Source organism: Hermetia illucens, chromosome 4 (assembly GCF_905115235.1).
Source record: "Hermetia illucens chromosome 4, iHerIll2.2.curated.20191125, whole genome shotgun sequence".
NCBI classification, from domain to species: domain Eukaryota; kingdom Metazoa; phylum Arthropoda; class Insecta; order Diptera; family Stratiomyidae; genus Hermetia; species Hermetia illucens.
In genome coordinates this window covers 127,187,458-127,203,469 of record NC_051852.1, presented here as the reverse complement: position 1 = coordinate 127,203,469, position 16,012 = coordinate 127,187,458, and the positions used below count along the sequence as shown (strand labels likewise).

The 16,012-nt window shown below is 39.3% G+C and overlaps 2 protein-coding genes across 2 annotated transcripts; both read left to right on the top strand.

Annotated features, from left to right (window-relative positions):
- The first annotated feature begins 1,202 nt into the window (after positions 1–1,202).
- LOC119654080 (lysozyme 2-like) lies at positions 1,203–1,625 on the top strand. Its single transcript, XM_038059243.1, has one exon. It carries the CDS (start codon positions 1,203–1,205, stop codon positions 1,623–1,625), a length of 423 nt encoding a protein of 140 aa, XP_037915171.1.
- A 13,026-nt stretch (positions 1,626–14,651) lies between these two features.
- LOC119654079 (lysozyme 2-like) lies at positions 14,652–15,074 on the top strand. The gene has a single exon (XM_038059242.1). It carries the CDS (start codon positions 14,652–14,654, stop codon positions 15,072–15,074), a length of 423 nt encoding a protein of 140 aa, XP_037915170.1.
- The last annotated feature ends 938 nt before the right edge of the window (positions 15,075–16,012 follow it).

Genomic DNA, 16,012 nt, shown 5'->3' with positions numbered 1-16,012 from the left:
GAATAGGCCTGAGTGCTCAGAGCTGTGAATCCCCGTCTCAACTAAACGTTATACGTCAATATTAACTCTGCGGTGTTATTTGAGAGTAGCACATGGAAACTGATCACGACTGTTAGGCCAAAGTTCCAAGCTTTCGTTAACTCTACCATGCGATAACTGTACAGGCCTGATACCTTTGGACGTGTTGATGATACGGCGTAAGCGGAAGTGAAAATATCACACAATGAGAAAAGAGGACAAGTTCCACTGCGGATTACTCCTTGCAATGTAACCCACTATCCTAGGGTGGTTGATGAATGGTTCGCTTTAAAGCTACGTAGTAGCAGCAGAATAGGAAAACAGTTGCATTCCTGCTTCTCGGAAATTTTTATAGGAAGCTGAAACGATGTCGTGCATTATTGAATGATGCGGTATGTTATCTGCCACCATGAAAACGGTAATTTTTCCTGGGAAAATTCTTATTTTTGACTGTCAACTTTAGGTGATGGGGTGGAGAGGTTGTCAAGGACTCCTGCAAGGTGACTTTTCCTAGTCGCAAGGACTATAAGGAGCTATTCTTCTCTGCGCATTTAGTGCGCCGAAGAAGTAGCCTCCGGCACGTGCTTACTTGGTTGTAGGCCTCGTTATATGCCATTTGCGATACATGAAATACTGAAAGGCTAAAATATTAACAATAGGTCTAGGTTAAAGAGCCAATAATAAAGCTTTCATTTGTCAAAAAGGGAAAAAATCGGTTTGTTGATGGTTAATCAAAAAAGTCTCCCAATTAGATGCGATGATTGTAATTGTTTACAATAACGAAATAATTGACGTTATTGATATCCTTTTAATAATATCGTTACTGGAATGATAATAGATTAATCAACACATCTAATAAATATTCAAAAAAGATTCAGATAATTCTAGAATTCACAAAAATATTTAAATCTGCAAATTTGATATCATCTTATCAGTTAAAAGAATAAGTTGATTCTGGGGAGGAAATGCTGAATAATTGTCTATAATAATTTATCTATCCACGAATACAATACTAATTAACAAGATAAGTAAAATGGAATGAGATTTTTATCTGAAATGCCGAGTAATTTTTAATACGACGGATGAAAAATCTATTTTTAAATCCGAGGTGGGTATAAAAGAGTGGACACTGAAACGAGTCCTCATTAGTTCCTTCAGAGTCGCGAAGAACAGAACAATCCAAAATGAAAGCCATCGCAGTTATTGCCCTCCTCGTCCTCGTATCCTGTGCTCAAGCCAGGATTTACACCCGTTGTGAAATGGCTCGTATCCTCTACCACGACTACGGTGTAACCAACTTGACCACTCTCGCCAACTGGATTTGTTTGATCCAACACGAATCAGGATTCAACGATCAAGCCGTCGGTGCCATCAACTACAACGGAACCCAAGATTTCGGTCTCTTCCAAATCAACAACCAATGGTGGTGTCAAGGAAACGTCTCCTCCTACAATAGCTGTGGAATCGCCTGTACCGCTCTTCTCGGAAACTTGCCAGCCTCCTGGAAGTGTGCCCAACTTGTCTACCAACAACAAGGATTCAAGGCCTGGTACGGATGGCTCAACTACTGCAACGGAACTGCTCCAAGTGTTGCTGACTGTATCTAAACTTCTTTTTTGAAATTTGAATAAAGAGCATCTCAGTAAAGATTTGGTATTTATTAAACTTAAAAGGAAACCGCGAACTCCTATTTTTCCATTATTATAAGTAGTCGAAGTGTAGGAGGAGCATAAGATTCAAATCCGAATGAACTTAGGCTTACATATGTGATATCAAAACCTCATTAAAATCGGCTTACTGTTTGCTTTTGGTCTGCATCTCTCTCCGGCTGTCAGTCTGGGTTTTTATCACACATACCCAGCCTACGTAATCCTATGCATAGAAAGTGGTGTCACTTTTAAGGTTTTGTTTAAAATAAAACGTTGTTGAAATCGGTTTCCTGTCTGTCTATCTTCTGCCCATTTGACAGTTGTCTTTCACTCACTTTTTCTAAAATTTGTTACTTCTATCGATATCAAATTTTGCATGCTAAAATAAACATAGTTCTACTTTTAGTTCAAGGGGGATGGTCCCGATACATGCAAAACGAGGCGCTACGTTCTGTAAAAAAAAAACAGAACGATTAAATTAATTAATTAATTAAAGCCTCACTTCTGACATTAAATACAAAAGGCAGGATTGGGGGCGGCTGGAAGGTGATCATTCTCAGAAACTATCCAAACCCAAAAATATGAAAAGAATCATAAATCGAAAGAAAAGATCAAAAAAATCAAAAATTGAAAAGAATCATGAAGCAGCCACTGAATGGTTTCTAAGTTTCGAAATGCCCTCTATATCGATAGCTGCTTAAATAAAGGTAATAATTATGTAACTAAAATTAATAACACTTGAAGTTATTAATTTAATATATTTTATTGGTCTTCATCCTTCCACAGTTCCAACTAGACTCTTCCTTTTATTATCTTACTACTACCTTAATACCTACGATGCTCGCTCGTTTGTGCATCCGTTATGCAGGTGCACTTAATAATGTTTATGATTCTATTGGTTTGTGCATCCGTTATGCAGGTGCACTCAATAATGTTTATGATTCTATTAGTTTGTGCATCCGTTATGCAGGTGCACTCAATAATGTTTACAATGTTTCGGAATTAACTGTAAATGGGAGATAAGCGACCCAAGCGGATATTTAACCTCTCCCCTATTTAACTTGAAATTCTCCGTAATTTTACTGGATTGCGAGCTTTTTACAACAATTTTCAATTTTTTTTTTGTGTCCATGAAACTATCTCTTTGAAATCAATGTTTTTGGTGAAATTATAATCCGTATTTTCATTATAAAAGAACCTGTCAATAAATTTTACATTTGTTTTACCAACGGTTTGATTTAGTATCTGGATTGTACAGTTATTGATGTTGATTAAATAGTTACCATTTAGGTGTATGTTTCTGTCGTCACAATAATTAACAATATTAGTTTGTTTAAGATTCTTACAGATTATAGTGTTATCATCAACCTTCACAATTTCTGTTCCATTATTTTCTACAAGTACGCAATTATTTCTTGTAATACTCTTACTCAAGGGTTTCAACTCCCTTTCTTAATTCAATTTTTCATCATAAACATATTTTGTTCCACTTATTTCTATAAAATACTGATCTTCTAACATTGCTTGTAAATTATTCGTAGTGGGTAACGATGTAATTAATTTGTACTCTTCAATTTTGTAAGAATTTGGAATTTTAAAGGGCCAAAATTATTGTGTTTTCCTTATACTTCAGTAGTCCGGTTCGTACGTTTTTGAGTTTATAAAAGTCCAGTTTAGTCGTCAAAATTTCGGTTGCTGTTAGCATACTAGAGTGAATCAATCCATGTTTCATCATTGCTATGTTGTCAATAATCTGATTTAACTTCTCTTCCAAAATTCGGAGTTTTAAAATTTGGTCTGTTTTCAGTTGTTTTTTTTTTTTTACTAATAATTTTTCGTTTTCTGTGAGTTGTTGAAAGGTTTTACTAATTGCGTTTCGGTCTGACTCTATCAGATTTTTAAGGTATTTAATCGAGTTATTAAAATGAGAATTGAGTTCAATTTATTTATTAAGGTTTTGAACTGCATTTTCACAATTCTCTTCTATTAGTTGGATATGTTCTACTATTTCCTGTCTATCTGTGGTGTTGCTAATAGTAGAAGTTGCAGTGCAACTACCCAAACTGTGGTCATCACCTGCAAATTTACGAGGACGTTTTATATTAATGGGATGTTCTCTACCTAATTCTTTAATCCTATATCTCGGTTCGTTCTTATAGTAATTACGTTTATAGTTCTTAACTGGAATAATTCTCCTAGTCTCCCTATAATCTTCTCTTTTCTAATTAAGCTTATTTATATATTTATTCTTGTACTCCTTCAAAGTCTTTTCAAGCATTGCAGGATCAGCCCGTACTGCTTGATTCGGAGTCATTTTGATAGAAGAGTGATATCTATCATTATAATTACTTACTGCCCTATGTATTTTCTGTAATAAAGTTAGATCTAATTTCCTCATAGATACTAGTTTTTCCTGTAATGTTGAGTGAAACCTTTCGATATCACTATTCCCTGTATGGGTATTAGGTTTCGTGAAATGTAATGCTATACCTTGCGTTCTAAAGAAGTCCTTGATATTAATACTGGCGAACTCATTATCGGTAATAATCTTCTGCGGTTTACCAAATTTAGAGAAGTGTTCTTCCAACACTTCGAACTTCCTATTCCAATTTCTATTTTGCAAATGATAAATATAAGCTTTTTTCGTCAGCTTATCAATTAGCGTTAGAAATGCCTGCTTCATGAAATAGTATATATCCATATGCAAAATTTCGTTTATACTAGTGGGAGTTTCACTAATTTTGTATTTAACTCTGAAAGGCTTACGTTCGTATTTGGTTTCCAAACACGTTTTACAATTATTAATAACTTTGGTTATCTCCACGACTAACTTCGGGTAATACAATTTATTTTTTAGACTATTAAAGGTTTCTATAATCCCACTGTGCATACTCTCAACTGTGTGATATAAGGATATCTGTCTATGGATTTCCTCTGCTGTTTTTATTTCTCTAGCCCTCATTGTAGCTTTGATAAACTTTATGTTCCTATCGTCTCCAAATAGTTCAATTAATACTTGCTGAATTTTATTAAACTGATGGTATGAAAGTTCGGTGTAGATTCCTGTTATACCTGGTCGAATATACCTTCTTAAAAGGTCAACCCAATGGTCCCTATCCCTAGTCATATCAATATATATTATTCTACGGTTATGCAATATTTCTATTTCCTGATCTACGTCATATGCTAGTATTAACTGCGTTTTATATTTATTTACTATGGTCTCTTTAATAGGAATGTGATCCAACTGTTGTTCATCTTGTGAATGAACTGTAGCGTTATCTGACAAATCATTGATCGATTGGTTATCAGTGGAATTTTCTTTTTGATTAGTGGCTTCTGGAATGCGACTCAAGAAGTCTGCAACCTTGTTTTCCTTACCTTTGATATACTCTATATCAAACTGATACTCTTGTAGTTTCAGTAACCACCGTTGATTACGTTGACTAAATTCTTTCCCCTTATACTTCTTTGTCATATACTTTACTGGTAAGTGGTCTGTTATAAGTTTGAATCGATTACCCCACAAGTAGGGACGGAAATATGTTACAGCCCAGACAACTGCTAAAAATTCTTTATCGGTAACAGAGTAATTTTTCTCATGATCATTTAGCGATCGAGAGGCATAACACACAGGTTGATTATTCTGTGTTAACACGGCCCCTATCGCATAATTGCTCGCGTCGGTAGTGAGTGTAAAAGGTTTATCGAACTCGGGAAATTTTAAAATCGGTTGTTTAGTCAAAACTAATTTTAGTTGTTCGAATGCTTGAATATATTCTGGATCTCTAACATTAATTTTTTTGTCCTTTTTCAGGTATTTGATCATCGGGTGTGCAATTTTTGCATAGTCTTTTACAAATTTTCTATAATAGCCTGTAGCACCTAAAAATCCCCTTAACTGTTTAATTGTTGACGGTAGTGGATACTCTTGTATACACTTTACCTTATTTGGGTTAGGCTGCATACCCTCAGCTGTAAGGATATGTCCAAGAAATTCGGTGTGTTTTTGCATAAAAGAACATTTGTCAAAACGAATTTTTAAATTATGGTCAGATAAAATTTGGAATATTTTTCTTAATGCCTTAATATGCTCTTTTAGGCTAGTGGAGAATATGAGAATATCGTCTAAGTAGACGATGCAGATTACGCCTACACAGTCTCGAAGTATATAGTTCATAAATCGTTGGAAGGTCCTTGGGGCATTCTTTAGCCCAAAGGGCATTCTAAGGAATTCGTATAGGCCGTCGGGTGTAACGAAGGCAGTTTTGTGGATATCCCTCGGATGTACTTTTATTTGATGATATCCATGAACCAAGTCTACGGCTGAAAAATATTGTGCTCGTCCGAGCTTATCTAATAGACTCTCTATGTTAGGTAGGGGGAATTGATCATCCTCTGTGATTTCGTTTAACGCCCTGTAATCTACGCACATGCGAAATTTTTGTTTACCTGATTTATCTAATTTTTTTGGTACGATTACAATAGGTGAGGCATATCGGCTGTGTGATTTCCGAATTATCCCCATTTTCTCAAACTCCCTCACTTGCCGGCGGACTTCCTCCTCGTGTTTTGGAGGAAGACGGTATAGCCTCGAATGGATTGACTGATCCGTTTTTGTTTTTATTTCGTGCATAATTGTGTCGGTGTTAGTTAATGGATCCCCTTTCTTGTAAATTAACCCACTAAATTCCTTAAATAACTTTTCCATTTCACTTTTTTCTTCTTTATTTAAATGACTTAAGTCAACTTTCCCTTGTTCGGCATTAAGTTCAAAGCACTTGAGGTTTTCTTCATTTTCTGAAGAATCTAAAGATATTTTACTACCATTATTTAGGATGAGACATTTATTCTCAAAATTGAAGATTTTCACAATTTTGGATAATATGTCCATTCCGATTAAAAAGTCATACGACTTCCCTAATAAATCCCTCTTATACCATTTGATTCCACCTTTTGGATCAAAGTTAAATTCTGTTGGAATATTTGTAATTACTCGTTCAACGCTTTCCGTGGTTGTATGATTTATAGTCTGCAAACGGATGTTAGTCTTATCGAAGATTTTAAACTTGCTACAATCTACTCTAGCAGAGTTCACAATGCTCATTGTTGAACCTGTATCTATCAAGCACTTGTACAGTTTATTATCAATGGTAAGATTAGCAAAGATTTTGTTTCCGAGGCCTAATTCATAAAAAAACTCTGGTTCAATATTATGAACCTCCTCGTTTACTGAATTAGACCCGGGTGATGGGTCATTTCTATTTTGATTTGATCTTCTATGGGTCACGGTACCTATCTCCATAGGTTTAGGTGGTGATCGCCTAACCTGGTCAGAACGATTCCAGGAATGTTGTCTATGTTGAGTAGGATTATTATTACTTCTAAATCCAGAATCTCGGAAGTTATTTAGTCGAGAATTTTGTCGATCTTGCCAAAAATGTCCCGAGCTACGTCTGTATTGATTTGATTCTACCCTATTTGGTCTACCAAAATTTGAATTGTATTGTCCATGATTACCGGATTGTTTCTGCCTATTGTCCTGTTTGTTATGGTGTTTTCTATAGTCCTGACTGTTATAATTCTTTCTTTCCTGATATAGTGTTTCTCGGTCTAAATTATCTTGATCGTAGCCCACGTACGAGTATAAAATGTCTTTTACTTCATGTAAATCAAACAAATTTCTTATATCACGTGACAAATTACCACTAACTATTTGCTTAATTCTATTCACTAATAACGCGTAGAAAGTTTGGCGAGTTTCCGCTGTATTCGATTCATAAGTGGCGAATGTATTGATTTCTTCTATAATATATTCAATTTTAGAGTTAAGATCGGAGATAGAGCATACTTTGAGTTGCGTTATTCTTCTCGAAAGGTCCTTGTAGTTCGTAGATGGTCGAAAATGTTGTTTGTGTAAATTTCTAGCCGACTCCCAGTTTTCCGGACGATTATTTAACAAAAGTTCCTTTGCCGCTCCTGTAATTTTTATGTTATAAATTACCTGCCAGGCTTCTTCCCGTGATTCCTCATCAATAGCACTAAGATGACCACCAACGGTTGTTAGAAACTGCGTTAGCTGCTTCCTGTCTCCCGAAAACTCTTTTATGTAGGCAATTTGTTTTATCATTGTTTCTGCTCGATTCGGCCGTTGCAAATTAGCTAAATTCTCCAAAGCTGCTATCAATCGTTGCGCTAATACGTTATCCATTTCGGCTTGAAGGATGCGTCGATGGTAAATAGCTAGTCTGTCTCTACGTTGAGTCTTGAGGTGAGTCTATTTCACTGCACTTTTATATTAGATTTTTTTTTTTTTTTTTATTGCTAGGATTCCAAACCAGCCTCAGAATGTGTTTTAAGACGGATTTATGCTTGTTACTCCGCTTCCTAGCTTTGTATTTATTTTAGTTAATATTTTTTTTTTTTTATATTATTAAACGAATCGCGACACTTGATTTTTTTAGTTAAAACAACTTTGTTTCTAAAAAATTGCGCCGGTTCTTAAACGAATTTAAAACACGTAACTTCGCGTATCACTGGATCCTGCTCGATGCATGGATCCTACCGACTGCGCCACTAAAATTAATAACACTTGAAGTTATTAATTTAATATATTTTATTGGTCTTCATCCTTCCACAGTTCCAACTAGACTCTTCCTTTTATTATCTTACTGCTACCTTAATACCTACGATGCTCGCTCGTTTGTGCATCCGTTATGCAGGTGCACTTAATAATGTTTATGATTCTATTGGTTTGTGCATCCGTTATGCAGGTGCACTCAATAATGTTTATGATTCTATTAGTTTGTGCATCCGTTATGCAGGTGCACTCAATAATGTTTACAATGTTTCGGAATTAACTGTAAATGGGAGATAAGCGACCCAAGCGGATATTTAACCTGTATAACTATGACGTTTAGAAATTTACTCTTAATTTCATCCAAGAATCATGAACTTTTACACTAGTGTAGGCTGTGACACAAAGTCTACCAAAATGGTGTAAATTCCACTGTTACTAACGAAGTTATAATAAGTCAAAAGTTCTCGCTTCTGTTTGCTAGTTACAATTGGGATAAAGGTCCATCCAAATATCTTTATATAATATAAGACATACACAAACCCTCTCAAACCTGAAATGTCCAGTTCCTGGTTTCCCGACTTGCTTAGGTCGCGTTAAGAGGGAGTGTTTTTTTCTCCGGATACAGCCACTTTCAACCAAATTGACAACGTGGTAATTGAACGCCGCGACCTCTCAGCCTTGATGAATATCGGAGCATATAGCCGGCGGGCCAAATAGACCCGGATCACTATCTCATTGGTATGGTTATCCTAGATCGAACAGTCCTTTACGGGACTTGGTGAACACAGGAAGTACTTCCATCTTTGTTATTGGATCAGTCTTCAAATTGCGTCGAATGTCCCGCTATAACCAAAGACCCAAGGGAAAGGAAAACGGAAAAGTTTTTCGAACTTTTATATCAACTAAAACAGGTTTACTCTAAGGCTCAATTTAGGTTTCGTCCTAGCCATCATACCAGTAGAGCAATTGATCCATTCTATTCGAGTGCCTAAGTACAAACCTAAAGCCAGAGAAAAGTGTTAACTAAAGTAAAGTAGTAAAGAACAATGTTAACGTGAATGCAAAGATGTATTTAGAACTAAACATTACATTGGAAACAAGCCTATTTAAACCCTAAAACTACTAGTCGTCTATAACAATAACCATTTCGTCTTCTTCATCGTTTACAAAAATATCCGTCCGGTTTAATTCTGACTCCTCGACAGACGATTCTTCAGGATCTGTCTCATCTTCAATAGTTATGCATCCTATCATTGGCGAGTCCACAGTTCCTTCAGCTTCTGCGAAAGGCCCAGATGACTCTTCGGGAGGCCCAGATGACTCTTCTCCTGATTCTACAATGCTTTTCGAACTGTCTTTTTCTTCGCTAGTCTTATTCAAAAGATAGGTGAAATCTAAGACGGGTTCAGACGTACGCCCAATATATTTGAAGGTGATGGGACCCATTAAACAAGGATAATTGAAATTCGCATACTCTGGTGCGTCATTGCGGGTAGGTCCTTGAATCTTATTTTTCGGTTGATACAATTTTCTAATTTGAATTGGACCCTGACTTCTCCGATACACGTCGTCCATCTTCCTCTTTTTCGTTTGATGAAGTTTATCAACTAAATCGAAATCTTTCAACCTGCTGTCTTCCTCCACATTTTTTCGTTTCCGTTTGTTGTTGTCAACTTGATTTGCTTCCTTCAGGACATCTTCTATGTACTTGCGGATATCTTGATCAATTGTAACATTTGATGCCATTTTCAAAGTTTTGTGGATTAATTGAAGAACAAAGCTCTAATGTCGTCTTATTTCAACTCGCAGGTATTTATAGTTCGTTCTTCTGGGAATTAAGATTAATTGAGGCAATAGGTAAGTCATTATAATATCTTTCATTTAGTAATGATGTTGCCAATTGAGTGGTAGATATTTCAAGGTAATTAAAGAGGTTGGAACAGAATTAAATCATCTAATAATTGTGGCTAATTTACCTCAGTTCCAGATTCTAAGATTTTCTGCCAAATATTTCTGGGGTGAATACTGTCATTTTTTGAATTTCTCCAAAGTCAGTTTCGAACTTTTAGTATCTGAAATCCACCCACATTTTACCATGTTGTTAAGTTACCATGAACCGCTATGTGCAGCATAGCAGGTTGATTAGACGGAAACTTGCACTCCTCCTCCATTTTCCTGTACGGCTTATGTAGATTGATTCGTCCCGTATTCCAATGAAGTTAACCATTTGATATTACCACAAGCCAGATGAGATGGCGCAGACAGGAGCTGAAAAAAACTTGAAGTTTTCAAATTCCCACAAGACATTGTTTTCGAATACGCCCTGGGAGAGCAGGTGTTAGGTCTCTCAACAGTGATCCAGATTAAGCTGCATAAACTTCATTAGAACCTAGTTATGAGCTCTTTTCTGAACATTGGACATTTTAGCAGTCTCTGCAATGCGGGCGCTGTCGCTACTTTTCCTCTCCCCCTTCTCCCCTCTTGGATTGCATTTGCTACTGCCCCAACAAATATGTTAAACATTCGCATCGCAACCTATTAAGAGCTAGAGACCACTTGATTCTGCTTACGCTACCAGATCCCTAAGCTCTTGCTTTGATGGAGGATACAAAGAATTATAGGGTAAATAAACAGAGGCAACTATGATGTCTTTCCTCGCGCCATTTATCTGGTATTGTATGCTGACCTAGCCCCCTTTACTGATCCAATGCCACAGATTCTGCTAAATTGAGCCCACGGCTCTTACATCAGAAAGATGTAGGGGAAATCCTGTAGCTTTGTCATTCTCGCTGCCAGTAGGTTGGAGGGAGCTTTGGCATGCTGCAGGTTGATTTGACCAATCTTTATGTTTTTGTTAATAAACTTAGTGTTAGTATTGTGTTATGGAAAACAGTTAGAAGCGTATGCGGCAGTCCGCGTGTTACTGGGTTTCCTTCCGCCTGTTCCTTGGAAAGGGTAGGAGAAGTTCCTAGCAGGTAGGATTCACTCTGTAGTCTCTTCACCAGTGCGAGCCCCCATACGGGGGTTCCGCCCCTGTATGCACTATCCTCCGTGCGCAGCTCCATTGTGGGAGAGCGCCCCGAAAATGCTGCAATTTGCTCTATATTATGTGAGTCGAAGACCAGCATTGTTCTCTGCTCTCAAAATGGAAATGATGCCCACAGTTTCCTGATATGACTGAATTTCAATCTATATAGGAAAAGTGGAGCACCACATGGTGACTTCCCCTGAGCACATTCAGGCTCTTTTGGTCCAGTTCGAATACCAAGTTGAAACCCTCCACGTTTGTAGATTTGTCCCTCCTGGCATTCATGAACTTTACCCTCCAGTGTCCAACGTCCATGCCGGAGTTCTGTTCAGCTAGCATGCGGATGATGGTCTCTGCCTTCCTTCGACATCCGATATGTTCTGTCCCGCGTAGTTCAGTGTTCACAATAGTGAACTTGGGCCGACCGCCGGAACTCAAAGCCGGGATTGCCTGCTGGAGCCACTTTAAGGCAGCCTCGTCAGTGCGGTAGTGAAAACCTTGATTGTTAATTCATGGTTTCCTTTCAGACTGCAGCATTTTTTTCTACAGGCATTCCTGCAGGATGGTAAATTGTCTCTCTGACATTTTGCCATGTTTGGAGGAATCTCCCACGGCAGCACTCAGAACACAGGGTGCAGCTTACGCATACGTCCACTTCCTTCCCGCATTCGTGTCCGTATTCCTATGGGAGGGCCAGCTTCATTGAGATCTCTCTCGCTGATTTGATCACCTCCCGGCACACTGGTTCTAATCCTCGCGAGAAGCGTGGATGTAAGCCCTGATGCGGAGTACAATAAAGCGTTGGCCACAGCAGATGTGTTGGTCTTACGCTCCTTGCGCGCATTACCGTTGACAGAACAGTCTGGTGCGTCCAGTGTGGATCTCACCGGGGTTTCCAGTTTATTCCTACCTTCGGCCGGAGATTCCACTTCCTTGCGTTCGATTTCTCTGGACGTTACCGCGCCTAGTCGTAAAGCCACGTCCACGCCCTCATTCCCAAGGTGCTTCATCTTCCTTCGCAGTGTCCTCTTCTGCCGCCAGCTTGTTGCCTTTCCAGGTTCACGGTGTCCGGGCCGCTTGGATCCATTTCCACATACTGGCGTTAAACCAGTAGCGTCCTGTTCTTCCGCTATTCCCGGTAAGAATGAAGGAGAAGGTTCTAACTTCAGCCTGTAGTCCCCCTCTTTAGTGACCGAAGTTCCGTTCTGCCGGACCTTCCTCTTCCGTTTGCTAGTAGATTTGCGTTGTAGTACCGCGGACGGGCTGGCAGTAGTCGGATTTCCAGTTTCTCCCGAGTTGGGAGTTTACGTATTTTCCGTTCTGGCTAACTTTGCCGTAGGCACTACGTGCAAGCTTTCCACTGAGTCGGAAAGCATGTCTTCTACAAATTTATCTATAGGCGAGTATGAATGTGGTGAGGCCTCCAAAATCCCCGCCTCGGCCGCGACACGGTTGCTCATGGTCGCGGCTGGATTCGAAGTCAACTACTACAGGCCATGACAAGATTGTGTCCAAGGTGGGAAAAATACGTACGTGCATCTACTTTGAAGTTTTTCTCCTTTTGTAAGCGTCCTCTGGTGTTTCTCGCGTTTAAGTACAACAGTATTCCGCCGACATATGAGGGTTCTATTTTCCCGCATGTGGGTGTCCAGTTTATCGTAAAGATTTTTGTAATGGTCCGCTCGAGTGAAAGCGATCGCTTTCTTTGCTTCCCGGTTGGCATTCTTATAAATTTGCCAATTGGCCAACGTTTTATCGTCGAGAAATTTGTGATGGAGGCATTTCTTTTCACAGACCTTCATTTCAATATCGTCATTCAAAAGCCAGGTATCTCGGTTGATGAACCGCTTGTCTGGCTTGGTGACTTCGAGGGTTGCAGAGGCCGCTTTGTGGATCGTGTCTTTCATTTGGTTCCACGATTCTTCCGCATTCGTAATGGTTGGTAATCGCGTGAGTGAGATCATTTCTTCTTTCTTCTCACGGAATTGACACCATTTAATGTGGGGCGAACCAATGCGTTCCTCACGCTGTTTTATTGGTTGCTTAATTCGCAGGACAGCAATCAACGGCTCATGTTGAGGTGCGATGGTCTCATAGGGAACGACTTTGCAATCAGTAACTGTGGTAAAATGTTGGCATCTTATGAGAATATAGTCAATTTGCATTTTCCTGTTCCCACTCCAAAATGTAGGAAGATGAGACAATCGTTAATGAACCATGTATTCATAACTACAAGGTTATGAGTGTCAGCAAAATCGATTATACGGTCTCCACCCTCATTGCGCGCTACGAACTCTTTTCCTGCACCAAAAATCCTGCATCCGACCCACGCCACAGCACCTCTAGCTGGGTTTGGCTAGTCGAATCTTTCCTTCGATAACTGGCTTCACAAAAGTCATGCCCGGGGTAGTAAAATGGTGGGTGCCTTCGACGGAAACTCTCAAATTCCTTTTCAACATTCTTGTGCTTCCGGTATTGGACACTGCACTGTCTAGGATTTCCGATGGGATTCGTCGCGTGATTTAACAAAGCTGCGCTGGCTTTTCATATAACCCTGGAGTTACTTTGGCGATACCATCGTAACTGAATGCATACGATGGAAAGTTCGTGTCTAAGTTCAGCGAAGAAACCTTTTTGTTAAGTTTCCGCAGAGTGTCTCTGTTCGCCAGTTCTGTAATAATTCAATTGCCATCTCCTTTATAACCCTTTTTTGCTCCACTCTATTTCAAACGGAGACTTTGGTCCATTGTACTGAATGATCTAGTCAATTTCCGTTGGGTTAACTCATTGCCTGTTTCGGTGGGGTTTCCTTTTCATATGTTTTAGAATTCGCTGTGGGAATTTTACATTAGAGTCCCTATGTTATTCCCTGCACTCTTCCATTCCCTTGTATACCCATTTACTGGTACGAGAAAAAACCTTCGAAAAGGGAACCTCTTATTGATTATTAATCCAACATACTTTTCGGCTAGATGAAATAATTGGCGTTCTCTCAATAATAAAACAATGATATCAATGATTCAAACGATATCTTTACCGGAATGATAATAGATAATGAATAATTATTCAGCAAAAACTCAACAATTTTAGAATTTTCAAATAGATATGAATTCGCAAATTTGATATCATCTTATCTGTCAAAAGAATAAGTTAATTTTGGGAAGAAAAAGCTGACAAATTCTTTATAATAATTTATCTTATACTAATTAAAAAGACAAGTAAACTGCAATGAGATTTTTATCTGGAATACAGTACCATGCGTAATACAATAGGCGATAAAGGTTTTTTTCCTGAATTCGAGAGGGGTATAAAAGAGCGGGCATTAAAACGAATCCTCATCAGTACCGTGAGTCTGCAAAGAACGGAGCTATTCAAAATGAAAGCCATCGCAGTTATTGCTCTCTTCGTCCTCGTTTCCTGTGCTCAAGCCAGGATTTACACCCGTTGTGAAATGGCTCGTATCCTCTATCACGACTACGGTGTAACCAACTTGACCACTCTCGCCAACTGGATTTGTTTGATCCAACACGAATCAGGATTCAACGATCAAGCCGTCGGTGCTATCAACTACAACGGAACCCAAGATTTCGGTCTCTTCCAAATCAACAATCAATGGTGGTGTCAAGGAAACGTCTCCTCCTACAATAGCTGTGGAATCGCTTGTACCGCTCTCCTCGGAAACTTGCCAGCATCCTGGAAGTGTGCCCAACTTGTCTACCAACAACAAGGATTCAAGGCCTGGTATGGATGGCTCAACTATTGCAACGGAACTGCTCCAAGTGTTGCTGACTGCATCTAAACTTTTACTTTGATGATTCATTAAATTGGTTTTATCAAAATATGCTTGTTTTATAATTAATTTTCAACCAAGATCTCATTCCGGTAAGTGCTTCATTTGAGTTTCGCGTCCTTGGGTATAGCGGTGCATTCGGGACCGTCGGCTTATTCTCTAGAAGGTCCAAAGAAATCAATCCTGCGATGAGACCCACCTTCTCAATCAATACTGTCCTCTATGTACTGCACACCGGTTTTTTTCGTTTTTTTTTTGTTTTTGGGGGAGGGTAGGTGAATGCATTTACGCACACAGTGTTGGACTCCCGATTCGGTGCGTCATCGGACTACCAACTAAACACCTCCCCATCGTCAGAGAGCTAGGCTGGAACCATTTCTCACATTACTTCGGGCTAGTCCCCGAACGCTCCCGCCTTGCAGAGCCTTCAAATCAGGGAATTCCTTTCACCAACGGGAGGGGAGAGGAGGAAAGGAACTGTCAGTTTAAGGAATCCCCTGCCATCCGGCTCCTCCACCGGTCGAGTTCTATTTTCTGAGCAACGAGAAGGGCCCGAACGTAATGGGAAACACGGTTCCACCTGTCAGTAGTCCTCTGCATCTCTTCGACAATGCTGTCTGGAGACAGATCCCCTGTGTTTAAATAGAGCTGCTGACGAACCCCACCCCACCTTCCACAAGAAAAAAAAATTTCGTGGGCGTCGTCCACAACTCCATTGCAAAATATACAATCCGGAGAACGCACCTTTCCAATCTTGTGCAGGTAAGACTGGAAACCTCCATGCCCACTTAAAAATTGGGTAAGGAAATAGGCAGTCTCACCATGCTTCCGATTCAGCCATGCACCTAAGTTGGCGATGAGCCGCGCAGTCCATCTGCCTCTAGTTTCATTTTGCCAAGAGAGCTGCCACTCGTCTAGAGTGTGTTGCCGTTCTTCGCGAGCATCCA